Source organism: Montipora capricornis, chromosome 2 (assembly GCF_036669925.1).
Source record: "Montipora capricornis isolate CH-2021 chromosome 2, ASM3666992v2, whole genome shotgun sequence".
NCBI lineage: Eukaryota > Metazoa > Cnidaria > Anthozoa > Scleractinia > Acroporidae > Montipora > Montipora capricornis.
In genome coordinates, this window is record NC_090884.1 from 12,449,091 (window position 1) to 12,470,112 (window position 21,022).

A 21,022-nucleotide genomic window follows, 5' to 3' on the forward strand; every position below is an offset into this window, starting at 1 on the left:
AATTGCAGCAATTTGAGCAAACGTTTTTATTTAATTGCACAGCAATTAACAAGCATACTCCAACACAAAGACGAAGATTTTAATTAATAAGAAGGCCCTGGGTATGAGGTTGCATTTGCTTACACCAACTCCAAATTCCAACATATAGCTATAGGCGCCCGGGAACCAATCTAGCATTTATCCACACGTTACACCTGCCAGTTAAATCTTGTGTAGATTGGTAAATGGTTCTGAGATGCTTTAAGTGAAGCTCTCCTTTTAATAGCAAATATGTTGTTTGTTTCAATAAAATTTTGGGCTGTAAAATGTTTTTGTGAGCTTTTTCTGTCTTCGTGGATGGATTGTGTTCGAAATGATTCGGACTTCACTAATTTGCATTTGTGGTTTGATATTAAAATACGAGTTGAAAAGAATTTTTACCCATTTTGTATTTGACACATATTAAATGAAAGGTGTTACAATTAAACCCACTGGGAAGTCGGAAAACTCCGAGCCCCAGATGGGATTCGAACCCACGACCCTCCGTGATCTAGTACGCATGCTCTATGGTGAGCAAGGGTGACATGTGGGTATTTGACTCGAGCTGCATCACGCAGCCGCAGAATCAAATATCGACTGACAGCATAGCTCATAACTGCATCGCGCAGTCACATTGAGAGCATCATTGAACGATGCGGCCAACCAACCACCAAAGTGAGCGAATGTGAGAGAATGTTTTAACACGTATTAAATGAAAGGTGTTACAATTGAACCCACTGGGAACTCGGACAATGTGACAATGTGAGAATTAAAAGGACAGATTTTAGATCTAAAACTATCCTTTTAATTCTCACATTGTCACGTTTTATGTATATTCCGTTGTTACTGGCATAATAAGCACTTTTTCCGACTTATAAATTCAACTCAACGCTTTGTACATTAATCAACTGAAGATGACAGAAGTTTCTGTCGAAACATGTCTTGTAATTTCAAAAGTTTTGTCGTTTTCTTTAAATTGGTGAAAGTGTCTTTTATTAGCACTCTTGTTCTTTATTCGATTTTCCTTTATAGCGTGTTTAGCCTTAGATTACGGTTTAGAAGGCTATTATGGTAGTTTTCTGTTTATTGTACGTTCAAGCTACAGTTCTAGACAAAATACCTTTCTATTTCTCTCTCCATATCAAAACAAATTTGTTTCAATGACACAAGTCTGCCATTTACGAACCCGCCTTCGCCCCCCTCCCCCCTCCCCAAAAGAATGTCGTTGATACCCTGATTATTTGCGCTTCTCACAAACAACTTTGCTTTGGGTGGGGAAGGGGGAAGGTGTCTTTTAGTGCTTTTGTAGTAGTTATTGTCTAACGGACTGAACTTGAGGAATGTCTCGCAGCTCAACTACTTTTTTCCAAGATTGTATTTCGAACCACATAAGAAGACGGGAAGAATGCACAAGAACACTCAGCCACACGACTTAAGGAATTTCCGGTCATAAACTTCTATTTCCTGGAAATTCTGTGCGTATTGAAATATGAGATAACACTTCCTGGTCGCCTGCACACACATCCATATCCATTGCCGCCTTTCCATACTTTCCATTGGAGGAGTTTATACCAGGAGTACGTATTGGTTGAAGCAAAACATCACCATAATACTATTTGCTTGTGCGCCCAAATGTTGAATAAGCATTGTTTTTGTTTTCTCTTGGGACCATTGTAAGTCCCAAGAGAAACAAGAAACAATGCTTAAGTAAAATTTGGGTGGACAAATAAACAGTACTGTGGTATTTTCCTTTTCAGCCAATTGGATTCCGAGGCTTTCTTCTTTGTTATTTTTCGGATTGGCCCAGCCAGCACACCTGGGAAAATCCAGTTTCCGCGCCTTCAATACCACCCAACTCAGTGCGCTCTGTTTTTGTGTTATGTACAACAGGCAACCCAGTTTACGCTCACGGAGCGTCTAGTCTAAATTAATATACACTAATTTCTACAGCAAAAAACAAAACGAAGCAAAATTAGAGAGAAAAAAATAAGGACAGTACAAGATTCTTGATACTTATAGTAAGAGAGGATTGCGTTGCGTCTGAAGTAGGCAAGCGTTTGAGTTGGCTACTTTCATAATGCCGTGGCAAAACGAAGCTAAGATGCGTGAAGCTACCATCTGCATATTTTTTTGGAATATCGAGAAAAGCGGCCTAGGTTCCTAACTGGGACCAAATTTGATGCTGATAGAAAACATAACATTCCCGTGAAGTGGTGCCAGGTAAATTACGTTCAGTGTATTCCGGGAAAAATTCCAGATGAGAAAAAGATATTTCACCTCTACAGTAGGTCGGCCTACTAAAAATTTGGTTTATCAATCGCGTTGAGTAAAGGAAAATACAGTTAAATTCCGTTAGAAAGGTCTGCTGGACATTTTTGCCGAATCCTTTCCTGCGAGCAGAGGTCGCTTTTCTTTCTGCGTTCACTGGGCTGACGAGTGCGACCCGGGAAAAGAAATCTCTGCCAACCACCGTCCACGACCTTGGACGGAACTCTTCAAACTCTTTTTATCTCGGGTACCCTGCTGAACTCAGTATCACATATGAACAGAAGCCACTTTCATCTTGGCGAACGCGGGTCTAAAACACAGGTCAAGACTAGAAGTCCCTGCTCCACTGATGAACTACTAAGCCAACACGTTTTCCTGGACCTGAAACACGTTTTTTAGAGTGATCAAGGCTAGGGGACACTGTTGTTTATTTATCTGTGGCACAGTGACATGTACGCACTGACCCGTTACTACCTTTGGCCTGCGTTTTTAACCTGCTGTCTTGGCAACCAAGTTTGCCTTGTCAACCGGTGTCATAGGAAAAGGCTGACTCAGTATTATGATATTTGTAGTAGATAACGCGGCCAACATGCCAATTGCCAATTCTTAGCAAAAGTATGACATAGTTGTGATAGTGTTTTTTTACATTCATGAATGAGCATGAGAGATGTGGTACATATCTAGATTTTAGTCCGTGCCCAAGGTTTTTGAGCTTTGATAAGCTCACGTTGGTGTTGTAATTTCAAATTCTGTCGTAGTTCGTCTTCTTTACGCTTAAAACTGACCTCCAAAGCGTTCTTCTCGCCTTCAAATATCTTGGCAAGTTCATTTTTTTGTATTTTCAAGCAGTCCAGTCCTTCTTTTAGCCCTTCGATGCTTTGCAACAAATACGCACGCTCGAAAGCGTATTTTTCTTCACATTCTTCTTCGACGCCTGCTATCAAGACAGTTTTCTCTCGTTCAAATGTAAGTATCATTGCAGCTTTTTCTCGTTCAAACGATCCCAATAAAATTTCTTCTTGTTTTCGTAAAACAGATAGCATTTCCCCGTTGTCACCAACGTAGTTGTCATGATAATAGCGCGAGTCATTATCTTCTTGCAGAAACTTCGTTCCCAGTTTTCTCTCCCCGTCTCGACCTAATTGCTTAAATGCATCCCGGTGGACGTGTTTAGTAAATAAATCGAATGATTTTCTTAAATCACGTAATTCATTTCTGAAGAAATCCTTCTCCTCTGTTAATACACGTATAACTTCGTCCTTTGCCTTGAGCACCTCATTGTAATCATTTCTCAGCCGAACTTCGAGCCCTTCTTTCTGCTCGATAAAACCTTTTTCCATCTGTTGTCCTTCGTGTTCCATCAAGTCTTCGAACTCCGGTTGCTGTTTCTCAACAATTTCTTCAATTTCAGTTTGGCACGAAGAATCCTTTGTTTTGTTTCCGTTTCCACTGGTCGCCGACACTATGGCCGTAAGCCTGACTTTTTCACTGCGCAATATACTTTCTTCGCCAATATGCGGATTGCTTTTTCTTTCCATGGCGTTTTTCTGACTCTGTTTCAAAGTTAAAACCCCAGGAAGATAATAAATAATCGAGAAAATTTAAGTATTGGCTGTGACCCAATTTCTGCACAAATGTACACCAGCAAACATGTCCTTGAAGTACTTTGGATTGGTCAAGATAAAGGATTTTTTTCCTCAATTTCACAATAACGTTGCCTCTAATGACATTTTGGCGCTAACTGCCACTCCATGGCAGGTGCGCGATTACTTTGTTTACAGTCAAAGTGTTTCACATCCCTCGTCGCTTTTTATTTCAAATCCAAAATACCTGTCAAAAATTTAGAATGCGATTTGCGTATTACCAGGTCTTCGTAAAATATCCCGCGGAGACAAAATATAATGTAATTCCTCAATTATAAAATTTCCTTGAACTTTCTTTTTTTCAGTTCTAATTTTCACTTGGGTCTTAGCTGAATATTTTGCACAAAAAACTTCCATAGTGAATTCAACCACTTACACGAAAATTGGAATCGGTATTTTAAATAGAGCAATGGAGGTTTTCTTTATTACTTTTTCGTATGAAAAAGTTGTGGATGTGCGGTTATCATAACATTCTGTGGTGTACAGTTTTCCTCCGACTTGCAACCACGCTGACACGCTATTTTTTAAAATGAACTTTGAGTGTAGATGTTGATTATTAGTTCACTGAAGCAAAATGGTTCAAATTAAGCATAAATCCGTTTTGACTGTATTTATTTTCGTTAAACCTTCGCGCCTTCTTGCAGCCCACTGTAGTGCAAATGGATAACTAGCCAGTGTGTTTGTGGTTCGCCTCAATTTTGTTTGTTCTGAAGGTTTATAAAAAAGTAATGAGCTTTGCTTTGTTGGCAAAAAACAAGAGTGCAATATCTTCTTAAGGCTTAAATAAAACAAAATCCGAGGTTTCTATTTAAAAAAAGAGACGCAGATGTTTCGTTTTTGTCGTCGTCGAACTTATTGATAGATATTTAACACAAGATTCCATAGTTCTCCTTAAGTCTTTTGTCCTTTTCCTTTTATGCGCACAGTGGTAACACAATTACCAAATGTACATAAGAGAGAAAGGGAGAAAAGAGTGTTCTGTGATTTGCACCTATAGGAAAGTGAATGGAAGCTATTGAATACTACGCATACTCAGTAGTTGTCAAGAGGTGACCTAATTGGCTGGACGAAAATTACATGGATTCAAGAATACTAGATTTGGTCACAGCTAAGGGGTTTTACTGTAGTACTTCCTACTAAGCCATAGAGCACGTTTTCCGTGTTTCTACAGCCTCACGTAAACGCGAGGAGAGTTGGGACAATTCGAGACAGTTATGCAAATCCGAGACGCATAACTGTCGAAAATTCTCCAAACTCCCCCGAGTGTTTAGATGAGGCTATGGAAACACGGAAAAAAGGCGTCTATTTCTTTTATAAAATGTTTCTCAAAGATAATTCGACAAATGAAGGAAAATTTTGGGTTTTTTACTTCTAGATTGAAACAGATTTTACACGCTCATATTTCCTACCAGCCAATCAAAAACGCGCGTCTGACAACACAACCACTCAAAATTCGTGTGATGTCACAGCCGTGTTTCCGTACTCTCATCTAAACACAGTTATTGACCAATGAGTGTGCACGTACTATCCTAATTATTTTATCAAGCCTATTAGTCTCCAGTGAGCGTATATGTGTCATAAATGATATTGCTTCCGGACATTTTTTCCTTCGTGATAAGCAAATTATCAAACACAGCAGTGATATGAATGCGACTTGATATGACTTGACGTTTCGTATGCCTTAATAAATTAAACATCTTCAGAAGTAACGGTTAAACAAACTTGGGATCTTATATAAAACATTTACTGAAAGAAAAGTAACTGAATTTACAACAAAGATAACAATAAATCTTAAACAAAAGTGACATCTAACTGGTTATTTAAGTCAGCGTTTTTTTACTGCAAACGTATCGTTCCCCATGAGGGGGCTTAAGCAAGCACTTGTCTTAGACGCAGACCGGAAGAGAACATTTTGCGTGCAAGGTCAGTGGTGTCTCCCAGGTTTACATACTAATCATTTCTAATGGAGAAAAGATACTTTGCAATGTAAATGCAATTGTGTGAAGACATGTTAAAAGGGAAAACAGCTCACTTCCGGTTGCCGTCCGCGTTTCAGAAACGCGCGCGCTTTAGCTCATTAATGTCACGTATTACTAGACTTTTCTCAATTTTACACGCGTTTTGACACTCTAGAGGGGAAATCTCCCGGAAAACTTTGTCGAAAACAAGTATCCGAGCGTTCAGAATTAAATTAAAGAAAATTTAATAAAACAATTATTCCATTCGCGCTAGTTGGATATGAGACTGGTTATCTCCAACTCGGCTCTAACCGCCTTGTTGCCTATTTACCATTTTATGTATACCCAATGCGCGCTCATGGAATTGTTAAATTGATGCTACTTATAGGCTCGATTACCAGCCGCTTCTTTTAATCTACTCTTTTCGAGTAGATTACATTAATGTGTAAACGTAATCGACGAAAGGAGTATGAGGCATTCAAGCCGGCAATTTTACGGGTATCCAGCTCATTTCTGTAGGTGTGCTCTTCATCCCGATCATTGGTACCGTGCCATAGCCATTTCAGTGCTGTGCCGATTTTTGCACCTGAGTGAAATGGTTTTTAACCTTTTCGAGTTCGAACCGCAGTTTGGTTCAGCCCCTGGATGCTCTGGATAAGACGTACTTTTTCCTGCGCTTGAAAGAACTATCGGCCTATCGGGATTACCCTAGTCGTTCAAAAGCCGTATAACTCCATCGTATGGATAACGCACTGATAACTGGTCAGTGGGCCACAATTTCATTCCGTTCAAAGGATTAATTTGATCTCGTAACCGTGAATACGCACACTCTGAGAAAAGCAAAGTAAACGCGGTGTATGAGATCCTTGGCCAACCTTTAACGTGAAGTATATTCTATATTCTTGGTGTTCCAAAACAAAGAAACGGCGGCCAGGTTTCCAAACTAATCCTATGAAAATTGAACTAATTTTTATGCAAATTTTGTTTCATCAAATTAGCACCCATTCGATCTAGTCACGTGATTGTAAACGCTCTATACTCTAGACAATTACTTATTGCCTGAATAAAGTTAACCGACCTTTCAACAACCAGGGCCTGGACCAGTTAAATAATCTTTGATGTTCCTCCTCGCCTTCTTAAAACTCGCAATTAAATGTCTTAACCACATCTATCATTTATGGTAAAGAAACCTGGTACCAGTTATTTTCTTAGTATTGACTACCAACTTGGCTCAAGTCTTCATATTCAAAGGTCGAGTAGCTGCTCGGATGACCATCAAACCCAACGGAAAACTGATCCACTCTTGATCCTTTTCGAGACGTCTCAGTGTCGTGTGTTTTCTTGATATCCTTAACAGAGGTGTACCTTGCCTCTGTACTTCGTTTAAAATCTCCATATCTATTATAGGAGCTTCTTCCGAAGTTGCCTTCAAAGTTTTGGTTCGAATAGCCTGATGATGGTTTATATGACATGCCGGCTGGCTCGTCGCTTCTACTCTCGTATTTTTGTTCCAGAAAGCTTGATTGCGAGCTGTACGAATCACCAGCCAGTTGCTTGATCTCGTTGTCGTGTTTGCTTTCTGCAATCTCTCCGTCCCGACACAAGCCTCCGATCAGATTTTGAAGCGCTGCCTTCTGCTTTCGCAGTTGTTCAGTTTGTAATTGAGAAGCTTTCTGTCCTTCCTCCAGAGTCTGTAGACTCTTTTTTAGGTTGTTATTTCTAGTGTGTAATTCCAGGACCATTTCCTCTGACATTCCAGTCATACTCTTTACATCTTTCATCTGAAAGCAAAAGAGAAAAGTACTCTGTATAAAATGATAAGTGTTCAGTATCAAACAGAATATATTAAATGTTCATATATCATAGCCGCCTTGCGAAACCACATATCACTTACCTTATCATTCAACCGCGAGATGTATTCGCTCATGGCTTCCCGTGCTGTTTTCAGTTTCAGTTCTAACTCTTTCTTTTCCACCTCCAGCTTAGTAACCCGTCCCAAATCTTCATTGGTTGAAGTGTAGCGTTCATGACCCATGCTTCCTTTTCCAAATTGAGTCTTTACAATCTGACCAATGGAAATGACTTCTTTTTCGATCCTTTTCAGCGCATCCGGGTCCAGATCTCCTTTAGAAGCAGATAGAACTCTGCCAGTGTGTGCGAGTCTTTCTTGTAAGTCCTGGGTGTTCTTTGAGCTTTGGGTTTATGTGAGGACAGTTTCGTCTCGAGAGAGGAGGCCTACAAAAAAGTTTTGTTCAATGCTGTGAGTTAAAATGCCATGACAACATTCTTTGCAAACTAAAAGGATGAAAGGGGTTCATTAGTATTACACCACTGTTCACTACACGTTCCTGTAAACAAAATCGAAGTTATTGCATCTTACGATATGTCCTTTGTACATCAAATTTGATTGATGAATATCTTAAGCCATTCAAGGGCTCTTGACACGGAGTACTTGGCTTGACTTGACTGAAAACCCTTTGCCTGGTTTGGTAACCTCTTTTAAATAAGGAGGAAAAGATACTACTTTATGTGCAAGGAGAGATGTGGGAGTTACAATCTATGGATCGTGTGCCACTGTCACCGATAAACAACCATATTCCTCCGGACAACAGCTATAAATGATCGATGCTATATCAAATTAAATGGGTCACCTTGTCTTTGTCATTTTTTAGTTTTTCGAGCAACTCTTTAAGATGACTTTGTAATTCGAATGTTCGCTGCTTTAAAGAAGAATTCTCAGACATCAGCTGCTTGAGCCTTTCAGTTTCCTCGCTCTTTTCGGAAGACTTTTCCACATGCTGTTAGAGAAGAAGAAACCACTCTTTTCAGAAGGATATTAACGATTATATGTTCAGGGACACATGAATTACTATATATTAACTTCCACTAAGCCACAGGAAGGTCGTGGGAGCTGTGTAGTTAACGAGGTGGATATAACAATAGATCTGTCACCAGGGGCTCGTTCCTCGAAAGTCCCGAAAACAATTCGGGCCCGAAAAGCCATTTTTGAACCTGCCAACCGCTTGTTCAGGAAAGCCGATCTTTTGGCATGTTTTCAAGGTAACAAAAAGCAAACTGACTGTGAAGCTTGAGGCCTCAAAGCCTCTCCTTTTCTGGAGATACAGAGGGAATTGCGAAACTCGAAAATGGCCCCTGAACTTTCGGGACTTTCGAGAAACGGGCCCCAGGGCCGTAACCAGTATGAGGAAAACCGAAGCACTTGCCTCAGTCATTTGTTCGTGATCTTTTAAGATAAAGCGTGATTCCGCTGTTGTCTTTAAAATGTAATCATCATAAACACCCAAAAAAACCTACGAAGAGAATTTAACCATGGAGATTATCTCAGTCATAATTTTTTCTGGCTACGGCCCTGGTCACATTGCTAGAATGAAAAATGCAGAATGGTGACGCTACTAGCGAACCATCACTCACAAGGTTAGTCTACCTGAGTCAATCAGATTTTAGGATTGAAGTGCCCCAGCATTATGGAAAGTGTTTCAGTGAAACCCGTTGGGATCACCGTCACTGGCAAAACGCTATACCAATTCTGGATCAGTCTTTTGTGTAGTGGCAACGTGGTCCTTTGGTTAATTCTTTGATTTTTCTTTCAGATTTTCCCCCCACAATGATCACCGACTGAATCAAATTTGTCTGCTGTAGTTTCGAATTCCACGCCGCCAAATTCTGTACATGAATAACCATTTTAATCTTTCCAGATACGTTTCTTAATGCTGAAATGTTTATTAAATTATTAGTTTTCATAAACACGGCTCCACATTCTGCAAACCTCAAACAGGACTTAAACACAAATTATGGTTCTTTGCATTCTAATGCTTTGTTAGAATTTGTATGGCAAAAGTAACAAAAACACAATCAAATTCGTATTATGTATATTTTTGAGGGCTGATATAGAAAGGGCTAAAAGCAAATTATCTCTTTCAACTCAGTTATCCCCGTGTTCAACTTTGTACCGAAGAACAAAAAAATAATTTACCGAACTATGCCTGAGGATTTCGATCTGCTTTTCCTGTAGGTTTCTGATTTTTGTTTCCATCTCTTTAGTCACTTGCAGGAGTTTGTTCTTTTCTCTCAGAGTAGCTTCATACTTAACCTAACGCAAAAAACGAAAGAAAAGAAGGACTCAGTTGCATCGGTTGAAGAGCACTGGACTTTAACGTCAGCTGTCGTGGTTTTAAAAATATGGGCAGACCAAAGTGTAAGGTCTTAAGATGGCTGAGATAAACGGCTGGCCTTGTACTGATTTCTAGCAAAGAAGGATTAAGACTTTCTGGTGTGGCGGGAACCATGGATGTAGGTCACCTACATCCTGACTCACAATTACACTGCACTTAATGGAGAGCTTTGGCAAAGCCGTAACAACTCCACGAACAACTTTGGTTAAAGAACGAAATGATATATGAAATGAATCATATATTGAACTGCGGATGTGAAATCAAGTGAAGCTATGATCCTCGAAGTTATGAAAGCAATTTTAGCAATTGCGTAGAGAAGCCTGAAAAATTGAGGACTTCAACGGGTTTTGAACCAGTGACCTCGCGATACAGGGGCGATTAAATTATAGTTTCTTCTTTTCTGCGGCTATGATGATATACCAAACTAATCCCCCGGAAATTGAACTCTATTTTTATGCAGATCCTTTCTTTTGTTTCAGTAATTCAATATGGCTGCTGGTCACGTGAGTTAAAACGCTCCATTGTTACAAGTGGGAAATGTGTTGGTCTCCGAATGACCTACCCTGTTCCCGGAACGAAACTTGCTGCATTGTACACATTTAGTTCTAGGTGGTCTAGGAACGCTTGGCAACAAGTCGGATGAATAAGGACCACGTTTAGATGAACCAATAAGGGGAAAGTCGTGTTCGCCTAGACCACACGATAGAGCTCTGATGAGGAGGCAATTTAATGAAATGGACATGGAATGAAACTGTGACCCCTTTTGAAAACACTTCAAAGGAAGGGGAAAAAGGGTTTGACGAATGCAAAAATGTATACACTTTTTGAGCAAAATTTTGAGCCCGGTCACGCTTCAATTATAATTTAATCTATATTTGGCATTCTTTCTTGTAAAAGAGTGTAAACATGGTTAATAGCTGAAGCCAGAGGCTTATATGGCAAAGATCATACAGGAGATCAGGTGAACTACTACTTGTAGATGGCAAACAAAAAAAAAAAGAAGACTATACAAACAAATGTACAATTAAGGATACATAATTAAACCTAAAGCTAACTTTTAAGAAGTCATCATAAAAGGAACTATGGCTCATGGTTAAACGAAAAGTTGTATGATAGTTTACAAGGACTGGAAATAACCTCTGAGACGGTTTACGTTTATAGTTTGAAATATTGAGAGAACAGCGTAATGAGAGAGGAATATCATTCCAAATTCGGGGACCCTGCACCCGTAAAGAGGAAGAGTATTTATGGGTAAGGAGATGTAAGTTATCTCTCTGCCTTGTAAAAATATAGATGACAATCAGAATTAGGTTTGAAGAGAGACAAGAGAGTAATGGGCAAGAACTTTTGCATATGAATGAAATGTGCTAGATAGAGGGTGGGTATGTGCACGTGGGGGAGAGTGAGTCATGATTCTTAGGGCTCTCTTTTGGAGACGAAAGATTGGTTGTAGATGAGAGGGATATGTAGAGGCCCAAACGATAGAACAATACTGTAGGTAGGGGAGTATTAGGGAATTATAAAATGTGCATAAAGTATTTGTAAGAAAAAGCTGACGAGATTTGGCAATGATCCCGATGGATTTAGCAACTATGAAAGAAATCGTTAAACAGATTCATTTGCTACGTAGTAATCCAGAAGAAAGTGAAAGTTTCATTGTATCAGTAGCAAAATAAGGCAGAAGAAGTATTCACCTCTAAATTTTTGATGACTCTCAGTCCATCTTGATCACAGAGTGACCTTCGGAATGAAATATGGGAACGGAAGTCTGCATTCGATTCGTAGATGGGAAAATGTGCTCGCCATCGTAACCACTTGCGGTTCAATCTCCGGTGCAAGGAAATGGAAAAGAGTGAAGAAACACCGTCTCTTAGCGTGACCAAGGATAAGATCGACCTGTCAGGTATGCAGCTAAAGAAATGGGAAAGACTGAGGATCCAGGTCGTAGGCATGTTACAGAATTCTAAGCCCCCTAAAGCCAATATCAGCAAGGATGAGATCAAGGCCGTCAATTTGCTCAAGAACTAATAAGGACATTGTCATCCTCCCTACTGATAAAGGGAAGGCTGTTGTGGTCATGGACAAGGTTGATTACGTCACAGAGTGTGAGAAACTACCGGTGGATAAAGACACGTATACACCTATAGGTCCTAACAACTCAACCAAAACGCTGAAAGGGCGCCTTTTGAGGAAACTGAGGTCCATGCAGAAGGAAGGACACCTCAACCCCCGGGTGTATGACAAGATATACTCCACCTTGCTTCTATGCCACTCCCAAGATACATAGAGTCCATATCAAGATGCGCCCTATAGTCGCCGGATTAATTCCATCTCCTACAACCTATCCAGACACCTAGCAGATCTCTTAAAACCCCTGGTCGGAAAGGGTGACGAGCACATCAACAATTCCAAGGACCTGGTCAACAAGATTAGAGAGATCACCCTTGAAGATGGGGATATGCTCACCTATTTCGATGTCATGGCCCTCTTCACTAGTGTCTCCGGGTAGGAAGTAGTGTCCATGGCCTCAGACAGAGCTAAGAAAGACAGCACAAGGTCGGAACGCACACTCATGACCCCGGAAGAGTTTGGCGATTTACTTTAGATGGTTGTTGACACTGCCTATTTCCAGTACTGTAACAATGGATTCATCAATGAGCAATCATTGGGTATGGCCATGGGTTCCCCGCTGTCACCGGTACTAGCTAACCTCTTCATGGAGGAGTTCGAACGCAAGGCTCTTGATACCGCCCGTCACCCACTGATGTTCTGGGGAAGACATGTTGATGACTCGGGGGTTGTCAACAAACAAGAATATGAAGATGATTTTTTTGAACACATTAACCAACAGCATCCCAGCTCCAAATTCGCCATCGAGCGTGAAAAAGACCGCCGTCTACCGATGTTGGACGTCATGATGATCAGAAATGATGACAACACCATCACCACTGCTGTTTACAGAAAGGAGACGCACACTGACCACTACCTGCAGTGGTCGTCTAACCATCCGGTGCATAGTTCGTACCTTGATAACCGTGCAGAAACCATCATTGAAGACCCAGCCCTGCTCAACACCGAAAGCAGAAGGTCAGAGATGCACTCCGGGGTTTTGGCTACCCTGAGTGGGCTCTAAAAGAATGTGACACCGCTGAGAAGCCTCACAAGCCCCGCCTACCAGGACTAGGGACCAGGATAAACCGTCGCGGGGCTATGTGGTACCGCCATATTTCAAGGGAGTAACTGAAAGGCTCAAACGGACCTTTGCTAAACACAATGTTAGTCTGTACTCCAAACCTGGCTATAGCCTTCGTAATTCCCTGGTGAAACCTAGAAGCCCCTAGATAACATGGAAAAGTGCGGTGTAATTTATAAAGTCGGATGTGAGGAATGTGGGGAGGTGTATGTCGGAGAGACTGAAAGATCACTGGGTCAGAGGACCTTAGAACATCAAAAGTCCCTGGACCGGGGGCACTGTAAATCTCCCCTCAGTAAACACCAAATGCAAACAGGACACGCGGTCACGGAGAGACCGATTATTGACAATATGCAGAGTCTGGACCAAGAACCCAGGAATACACACCGAAAGATCAAGGAGGCTATCCACATCAAGCTCAACCAAGCCGGCCTGAACTGCAAAGAGGGATGGGATATCCCTGACGTCTACCTGCCACTCCTCAGGAGGAAGGTGGGGGTACACCAGAATTGAGGCAGCCTTGTTCTGACTTTGACCTCGTTCCCAGAGGTCAAGGTCACTCTGTTCGCAAAGGTCAAGGTCACTCTGTGATCAATTGAGATGGACTGAGAGTCATCGAAAATTTAGAGGTGAATACTTTTTTGCCTTATTTTGCAGAATGATATGCAGAAAAGCAGAGTTGCTTTGGGAAAACCTCGAATGCTGTATGTGGCGTTTAACTATTAAGAGCAACTCACGATGGCGACAAACAATCTCATTGCTCTTACAGCCTTAGCTACTCTTAGTGGGGGTCACGCTGTTGAGCCTTTTGTAAGCGACTCAAAGTTCAGAGCAAAACATCCAAAACTTAAATTACCGACACTAGCGTCTTACTTCATTTCAAGATGTCTGCCAAGAACGATTAGATTTGCTGTTGTATCTTATTTATGAACCACGAGCAACATTCTTAAGGCAAAAGCGAAATGTTTCAAGGCCTTCACTGATTCCTTGCTCATGGAGTGGTCGCAAACACAAAGAGTTCTTCGCAGGACTTGAAGTTGCACAAACTATTTGCGTCGATGTGGGGATTCTTAAATCGATCGAGAAATTCCACGACGAAGTTATCAAGGGTAGACCGTGCATCGGTATTGTGCAGTGGAAAGGCAAGGCTCGACCACGCGAGCCAACTTTCCATTGCCATCAACAACACAGTTATGTCCTTCAAAGCTTGATGTTTCTCTTTTTAATGACAAACTCTTGGAAATTGCCTGTAGTTTTGTATCCAAATCGTAAGGCTCTAGTTTCATATCTGTTCACCTGCGCACTGAACAAATTCTTAATCACAGAGGCCCTATTTCCACAGTAGTCAAGTGTATCCCGGAAATGGCAGCAAAGATCCCCACAACGCACGAACGAGGTCGCGAGCAAAAGAATGGAAACCCCAAGAGGAAAACCTTTGTCGCTGCAGATTTCTTACCGTTTGGATCTGGCTCAGCTATCGCTTCGACCACACGCAGGAACTCGAGAATACTTATGGAGATCATAATAAAGCTACTCGAGAATCCAACATTTTTCAATCCACATGCTTATCATCTTGCGGATCGTGGTTCCGTTGCTATTGTTGAAATGAATATTCTTGCTTCAGGAAGCCAGATCTTTTCAGTTGGGGGAGGATCTTTTCAAACTTGGATAAGAAATTTTTTTTGCCCAAAAACACAATAATAGTTTTCCAAACGTTCCATGTCTATGATGTTAAGCCGTTTATAAACTAGGTTGCGGGTAATAGCTTCTGTAGCCTTTAGGCGAAGGAAACTATATTATTTTATTTTGGAAATTATTACCTAATTTCTCGAGTATACCATTTGATTAGCTATTAATATCATGTGTGACAAATTACGTTCATAAGACGCCATTTTGTCACTAGAAAAAGTTGCCATGGTAGCATTGTGAAAAATGAGTTCGTTTAACAGAATTATTAGACATGGGTTGGTTCCAAGCTTTCAAATTGGTGCTCCCCCACCATGTCTCATAATTTGTTTGAATCTTTACCGTAACTCAAAGTTTTCACATAGCTCTGACACGAATGCTATAGACGTATAAACTCACCTTTGTTAAAAAGCCATTTAAAACGCACACAATCCCTTGCGAGAACAGTTCATGGAGTTTTATCGGTGAAACGGGCCGGAAAAAAAGAACACATGAGGCCAAATGGCCAGAATTTCAAATCATGTTAAAGTTGGTCTCAGGACGATTGAGACCACGCTATTGATTTCCTCTATCATTTGACAAAGGCAATATTCGCATGAGAAAATTATTGGAATCTTGGCATATCGGGATCACACCTAATACGGACAACAATACAACATTCTTTTTGACAAAGTTTCTTAAATTCTATTGTCCTGTTTTTTTGTTTTATCACACTATAAAAGGTGTCTGATTCTTGTTATCATTTTACCCGTTAACGACTGCGGTTTAGGCGGTCTAAAGCTTGTACGTTTTTAATATTTAGAGTGCGGTCTTTTTTAGTTTTAACATAGAGGCTAAATTTCCACAGTAGTGAATTGCTTCAGGGAACTGGCGGTACAGATGCAGTATGAACGAACTTGTATGCAACCAAAACGCACCAAAGCCAGAAATGAGATGATCAGAACCAGTCAGGTCATTTTGCAGGCTCACGTAGGTAGGGATAGGCCAGATTTTCTACTGTCTGTTTTCTCCAGTGAAGAGCGGGATTGCGGAAAATTTATTCAGTTTTTAACGAAACGAGGCATGATAAAATGTGTTCTTTTGTGATTTAATATGAGGTGCAAATGAGATTCAAGGTAGCTTTCTACAACCCAAGAGGTTACGTTTATGCAACGGTTGGCCGTGTAGCACTTATATTTCAACAGAATTAACTATGAGAGGGCGATATGAAGTGCTATTTTCTTCCCATGTCAAGGACAGAGAAAAACTCTGACCAGGGTGCTCTACCGACTGAGCTACAAGGTCAGACGGGAGCAGCTCGTGAGAATCTGCTTGTCTCTGACCTTGTATCTCAGTAACGGTGATTTAACCCGAAGGTCGTGGGTTCAATTCCCAGCCTGGTCAGAGTTTTTCTCTGTCCTTGGGTGGGCCCATTTTCATTAGTAGGACTAACGTTCACATGGTTTACATGGGTAGAAAATAGCACTTCACGTTACCTTCTCATAGTTATTTCTACAACCCAGTCACGCAGCGTCGGTGTTTTGTCCAAGCTTATAAACAAGGTAGCTTGTTGAAGGACTTCTTGCGGAAAAGGCAACTGCAACACTCTTTTTTGGCAGAGGTTCTTTTATTCGTCTGATCAGCAACCGTAACAACAACTCGACTGCTCTATCATTGTACAACTTTGATTCCCAATTGCACCAATTTACCATTCACCACAAGGTGTTACAAGACTAAATTAAACCTGTGTACAAAAAAGAGAACCGCTTATGGCGCAAAATGGTTACTGTTTTTAGGACATACACTTGCACCGGTACCGCGAGGTCACGTGTTCAAATCCCGTTGAAGTCCTGAATTTTTCAGGCTCCTATACGCACTTGCTAAAATTGCATTCATAACTGCGAGGATCACAGCTTCATTTGATTTGCTTAAAGAGTTTTTTTTAACCCGGAGATACCACGCTGCTGCATACAACCTCAAATTTCATTGGATCGGCTTAGGACGCTTCAAGTAAATACATTTTAATCAAAAACTAGTTACCATTTTTCCCCAGTGCTTGTTTTCAATTGAAGCTTTTAGGAAAGGTTCTGTCGTGGCATCACTTTGGGATTCTAAAAAACCTGACCACACTGATTGAAAAGATTGAGGGACGAAATCAAAGTTGTATAGGTCTTACCAAGGCAGGCAGGACCTTCTTTTCAATGGTTCCTCGAGCGTAATGCTATGGTTTCTGACTTATTGTAAACTGAGCAATTTTAATGTAATATTCACCTTATACTGAGAGTCCTTAATGCCATTTGTAGGCAATTGGTTGTAAATAGATGTTTCCTAAAAGAAAAGAAGATATCGTCAACGCTTTCCGACTTTGCTTTGACCGGTGTGAACTGCTTTTACATTTGACGTAGCTTGCAGCTGTAGACGAAACTTTAACTCACTGTTTTCCTTCAACGTGAAGCATAAGAGAGTATAACTACCTTTATTTTAGTGAGATGTTTGTTTATCGCCGGTTTCATTTGGTCTTCGGTCTTCGACTGCGTGACCATCGTCATTGAATGCTTGATTGACACACCGTGAAACGTTTACTTAAGTCTGACGGAGAGGTTTTTGGCTGCATTCATATGGATCGAGCACACGGTGCAGATTTTGACGGAGCCAAACAAAGACAACGTAAAAAAGGATCCGGAGAACGCCACAAAAGACCCTATCAATAGGCTCCTCGGTTGGCCTAGCGAACGCAGCGAGGTAAGATCACCGGCACATTCTCTTACCCAAGCTGCGCTTGCCAGACGCACCGAAACTAGAAATGAAAAACGTCATGTTACCCTTCTTTGGAAAGAATGTAACCCTAAATGAAACTTTCATCACTTGACTGCAATCTACTAGGGAAATGGTTGACTCCTAGGCCAAACATGAGAGATAGAGGCTCCACTTGATGAGCTCCTGTCTGTCTTAGAGTCACTCTAAGACAGACAGAAGCTCATGAAGTCTATCCCCCATATTTGGCCTAGAAGTCAACCATTTCCCTAGTAGATTTACTTATAGGACGCCTCCCTTGAGAGATTCAGTATGCCAACTGTTGTAAAAGCCAATCAAAAAAGAGATAAAATTATCTCAGCGTCAAGAGAAATATGATACTCTTTGCAGGACAATTCTGTTCCTAAAAGTAGAGTTACTCGGGAAAGGGTTGACTCAAGGAATTAGCTCCCCTTGAGCTTCTGGACAGATGTGGACTTCAGCGTACGTCCGTGTTTATTTTCGAAATTGGCAGAACAAAGACCGAGTTAAAACTGGGGGCTATTTACAATTTGAACCGGGAATTATCCAAAACAATAGTTGATGGCTAGAACGGAACTTAAAATCGGGGTATCCCTAGAGCGGCCTTTAGCACTCACCTCCTCAGTAACATTCCATTTCTCAGATGGTGCCAGTTTCTGAATCTTGAGATTCATCTGTTGGTTTTTTTTCAAGAGTCTTTCAATTTCGGCTTTTGCTTCTTCTTTGTATTTCTTGTGAAGTTCTATGTTCTCCTCCAATGCAGAAATCTTAGCTCTTAGTCCCTCGTTCTCTCTCTGTAATGCATTTATCTCGGATTGCAATGCTTGGCTATTCTCTCTATTCTCTGGGGACACGAGATACATTGAATGATCTCGTTCACCATGGCCTTCGCTACTTATTTCTTTGTTGAAATTCAAGTCCTTCGATCCAATGGCCAAATCAGTTCGTTGGTTACTGAAAACCTGTCTGTTAATTTCATTCTCACTTTTCATTTGTTCCCGTACATGTTTCTCCTTTGCTCTACTGGGAATTCGATGGTACTCCTTTCTTGAATTTAATGTTACCCGATCGCCATCACTTCGCTGCTCTTGGCGTGCTCTGTCTAATTCTTCGGTGGCAATATCATCTTGAATATGACTCGAGGAAGAATTCACCAAATCTCCATCTCTCCCCATCTGCTGCTGCCAGTCGACAAATGCTTTTTCTTCACTGCGGAGCCTTTCTTTTTTTGCGTTGTCCTGCTCAAACTTGATTTTTTCTTTCTCTCTATCGTGCTCTTCCTTAATCTTCCATCTCTCAGCTTCCAAACTCTCGGCAACCTTTTCTTTATCTCTCTGATAGTTCTTTTCCAATTCCTTCTTATGGTCTTCTAGCAGTTTGTCGAAGTCATCCCTAAGCTTACCCTCAAGTCCATCCCGGCCTTTCAGCCTCACTTTTTCTTCCTGGGATCTCAAATGCAAAGTTTCACGATTTTTCTCATCGATTTGTTTACGAAGAAAATCGATATCATTCTTCAACTGTTCATTTTCTTTCCTTTTCAAGGAATCGTCTTTAAAATATTTTTCTCTATCCTGCGCCAATTCTTTTTCTTTTACATGCCTCACTCGTGTCTCTTCCTGCAGCTTGGCTTCTATCTCCCTTAAACTGTCATGGTTTTGTTTTTCTACGAGCATCCTTTCGTTGGCTAATTTTGCTTCAAATTCAGCCTTCAATCTTTCAAGATTGCCTTCACTTTGAGCCAGTTTCAAGTTATAACCCTTTTCAAGCTCCATCTTTTCCATGTGAAGGCGTGCTTCCAGTTCATTCTTGCAACGAATTGCTTGTTCCTTCTCGTGGGAAATTTCTTGTTTGGCCATGACTTGATATTCATTTTCTAGTTTTTCCTTCAGCTCAGTTTTCTCGCGAGTAAATCGTTCGTCCATTTGTTTCTGCTCAGTCCTTAGTTGTTCCCTCAGGTCCTTCAATTGTTCTTTGTAATAGCTCTCAAATTGTTGCCTTTCCTCATTAAACGAACTCGTCAGTTTGGCAATCTCTTCAGCAAACATTCTTTGCATCTCCATTTTTTCCATGGACATGCTGTTTTCAAGTTCTATCTTTTCGGTTCGCGCTGCTTCCTCAAACTCAATTTGCCTATTTCTGAATCCAAGCAAGCGTTCTTCCATTTTGTTTCTAAAGAACATCTCCAGCGTCGATCTCTCCCTTTCAAATATGTGGATCAGTTCTTCTTTTAAGGCCTCTTCGTCATTTTCGCTCAACTCAACACGAAAATCTTCACAAGATGTTTGGGAAAATTGAATACCTCTTTCATAACTCACTGCTTTCACAAGATTCTCTTCATCGAAACTCTCTGATTCATTTTCTTCCTGGCTCATGTTATCCTCGTTTTCTTTGTCGACCAGTTGCCCAGTCGTGGGAACTCCATGCCGACATATTTTACTCGCTCCATGACTACTGTTTCTGGTCTGTAAAGTGGAATACACCTTCCGTCCATTAAAGATGTGTTTAAGTTCTATGCGACCATCGTCTTTGCCATCATTAAATTCCCCTATTGACATTTTTGTTCCTCCATCTTGGGCATTGCTATTTTCAATTTCAGTTGCGGAATACAGCATCGTGTGCCCATCAGAAACTCTTTCACTCTCACCGATGCCGCTGTCTTTGCTACCTTTCATGTCGCCTTCATCATAACCTTGGTTATCTATCTTAACTCCAGCATTTATCTTGCGTCCGCCGTTTTGTCGAAGATGGTTGCTTGATTTTGTCGTAACCTTACTCCTTCTGTTGGAATACATAATTATCGTCGAATTATCGTTAAGTTATTCCTAGATATGGAAAGCCTTTTCAAAAACAAGACGTTTTTTTTTTCATTTAAACATCGATTTTTTTACCCTACTGATCACAAGTACGTTTGAAACAGCAAGACGCTCATTTAGAAGATACAGACCCAATTGTCTGTCCAAAATCGCCTTTAAAACCCTTTACTTAAGATTCATGATTTTTAATTGAATTAGTCGAGGCTTAAGCCACCAGTTTTCTGCGGGAGGGGGCCCTAAACATGTGATTGAGGTTTTGGGCTGTAAAATCATTAACAAACATAATACTGTAGCAAAAAAATGTAAACACTGACGTACTTAGCTCATAATTTGTTTAACGCCATAGCCATATGGGATCAGTAATTATTGTTTTTAACAGCTTAGAGTATCCAAAACAGAGAATGATAAAATTTAAAGAGCTAAATTAAGAAAGCTAGAAAGTAGCCTTGCCTCCAGCGTCCTGTCACGCGAGTTTATACCTTTGTGGTCCCAACCA

At 40.8% G+C, this 21,022-nt stretch overlaps 2 protein-coding genes across 2 annotated transcripts in view; both read right to left on the reverse strand.

Moving 5' to 3' along the window:
- Positions 1 to 2,966: 2,966 nt before the first annotated feature.
- Positions 2,967 to 3,824, reverse strand: LOC138033535 (tax1-binding protein 1 homolog A-like). Its single transcript, XM_068881304.1, has one exon. The coding sequence runs from the start codon at positions 3,822 to 3,824 to the stop codon at positions 2,967 to 2,969; it is 858 nt and encodes a 285-aa protein (XP_068737405.1).
- Positions 3,825 to 7,095: 3,271 nt separating this feature from the next.
- The window catches only part of LOC138033544 (golgin subfamily A member 6-like protein 6), a 58,111-nt gene continuing 44,184 nt past the window's right edge, over positions 7,096 to 21,022 (reverse strand). Inside the window, exons 2-7 of the mRNA XM_068881316.1 lie at positions 18,331 to 20,491; positions 17,210 to 17,266; positions 9,882 to 9,998; positions 8,539 to 8,685; positions 7,782 to 8,063; positions 7,096 to 7,668 (exon numbers count right to left, since the gene is read on the reverse strand). Coding sequence (XP_068737417.1) covers positions 7,096 to 7,668; positions 7,782 to 8,063; positions 8,539 to 8,685; positions 9,882 to 9,998; positions 17,210 to 17,266; positions 18,331 to 20,385 — 3,231 coding nt within the window. The 5' untranslated portion in view covers positions 20,386 to 20,491. The remainder of the gene's footprint in view (positions 7,669 to 7,781; positions 8,064 to 8,538; positions 8,686 to 9,881; positions 9,999 to 17,209; positions 17,267 to 18,330; positions 20,492 to 21,022) is intronic.

What these genes read in the sequence shown, in the direction of transcription:
- LOC138033535 (XM_068881304.1), bottom strand. Translation starts at nt 3,824, where the DNA reads ATGGAAAGAAAAAGCAATCCGCATATTGGCGAAGAAAGTATATTGCGC.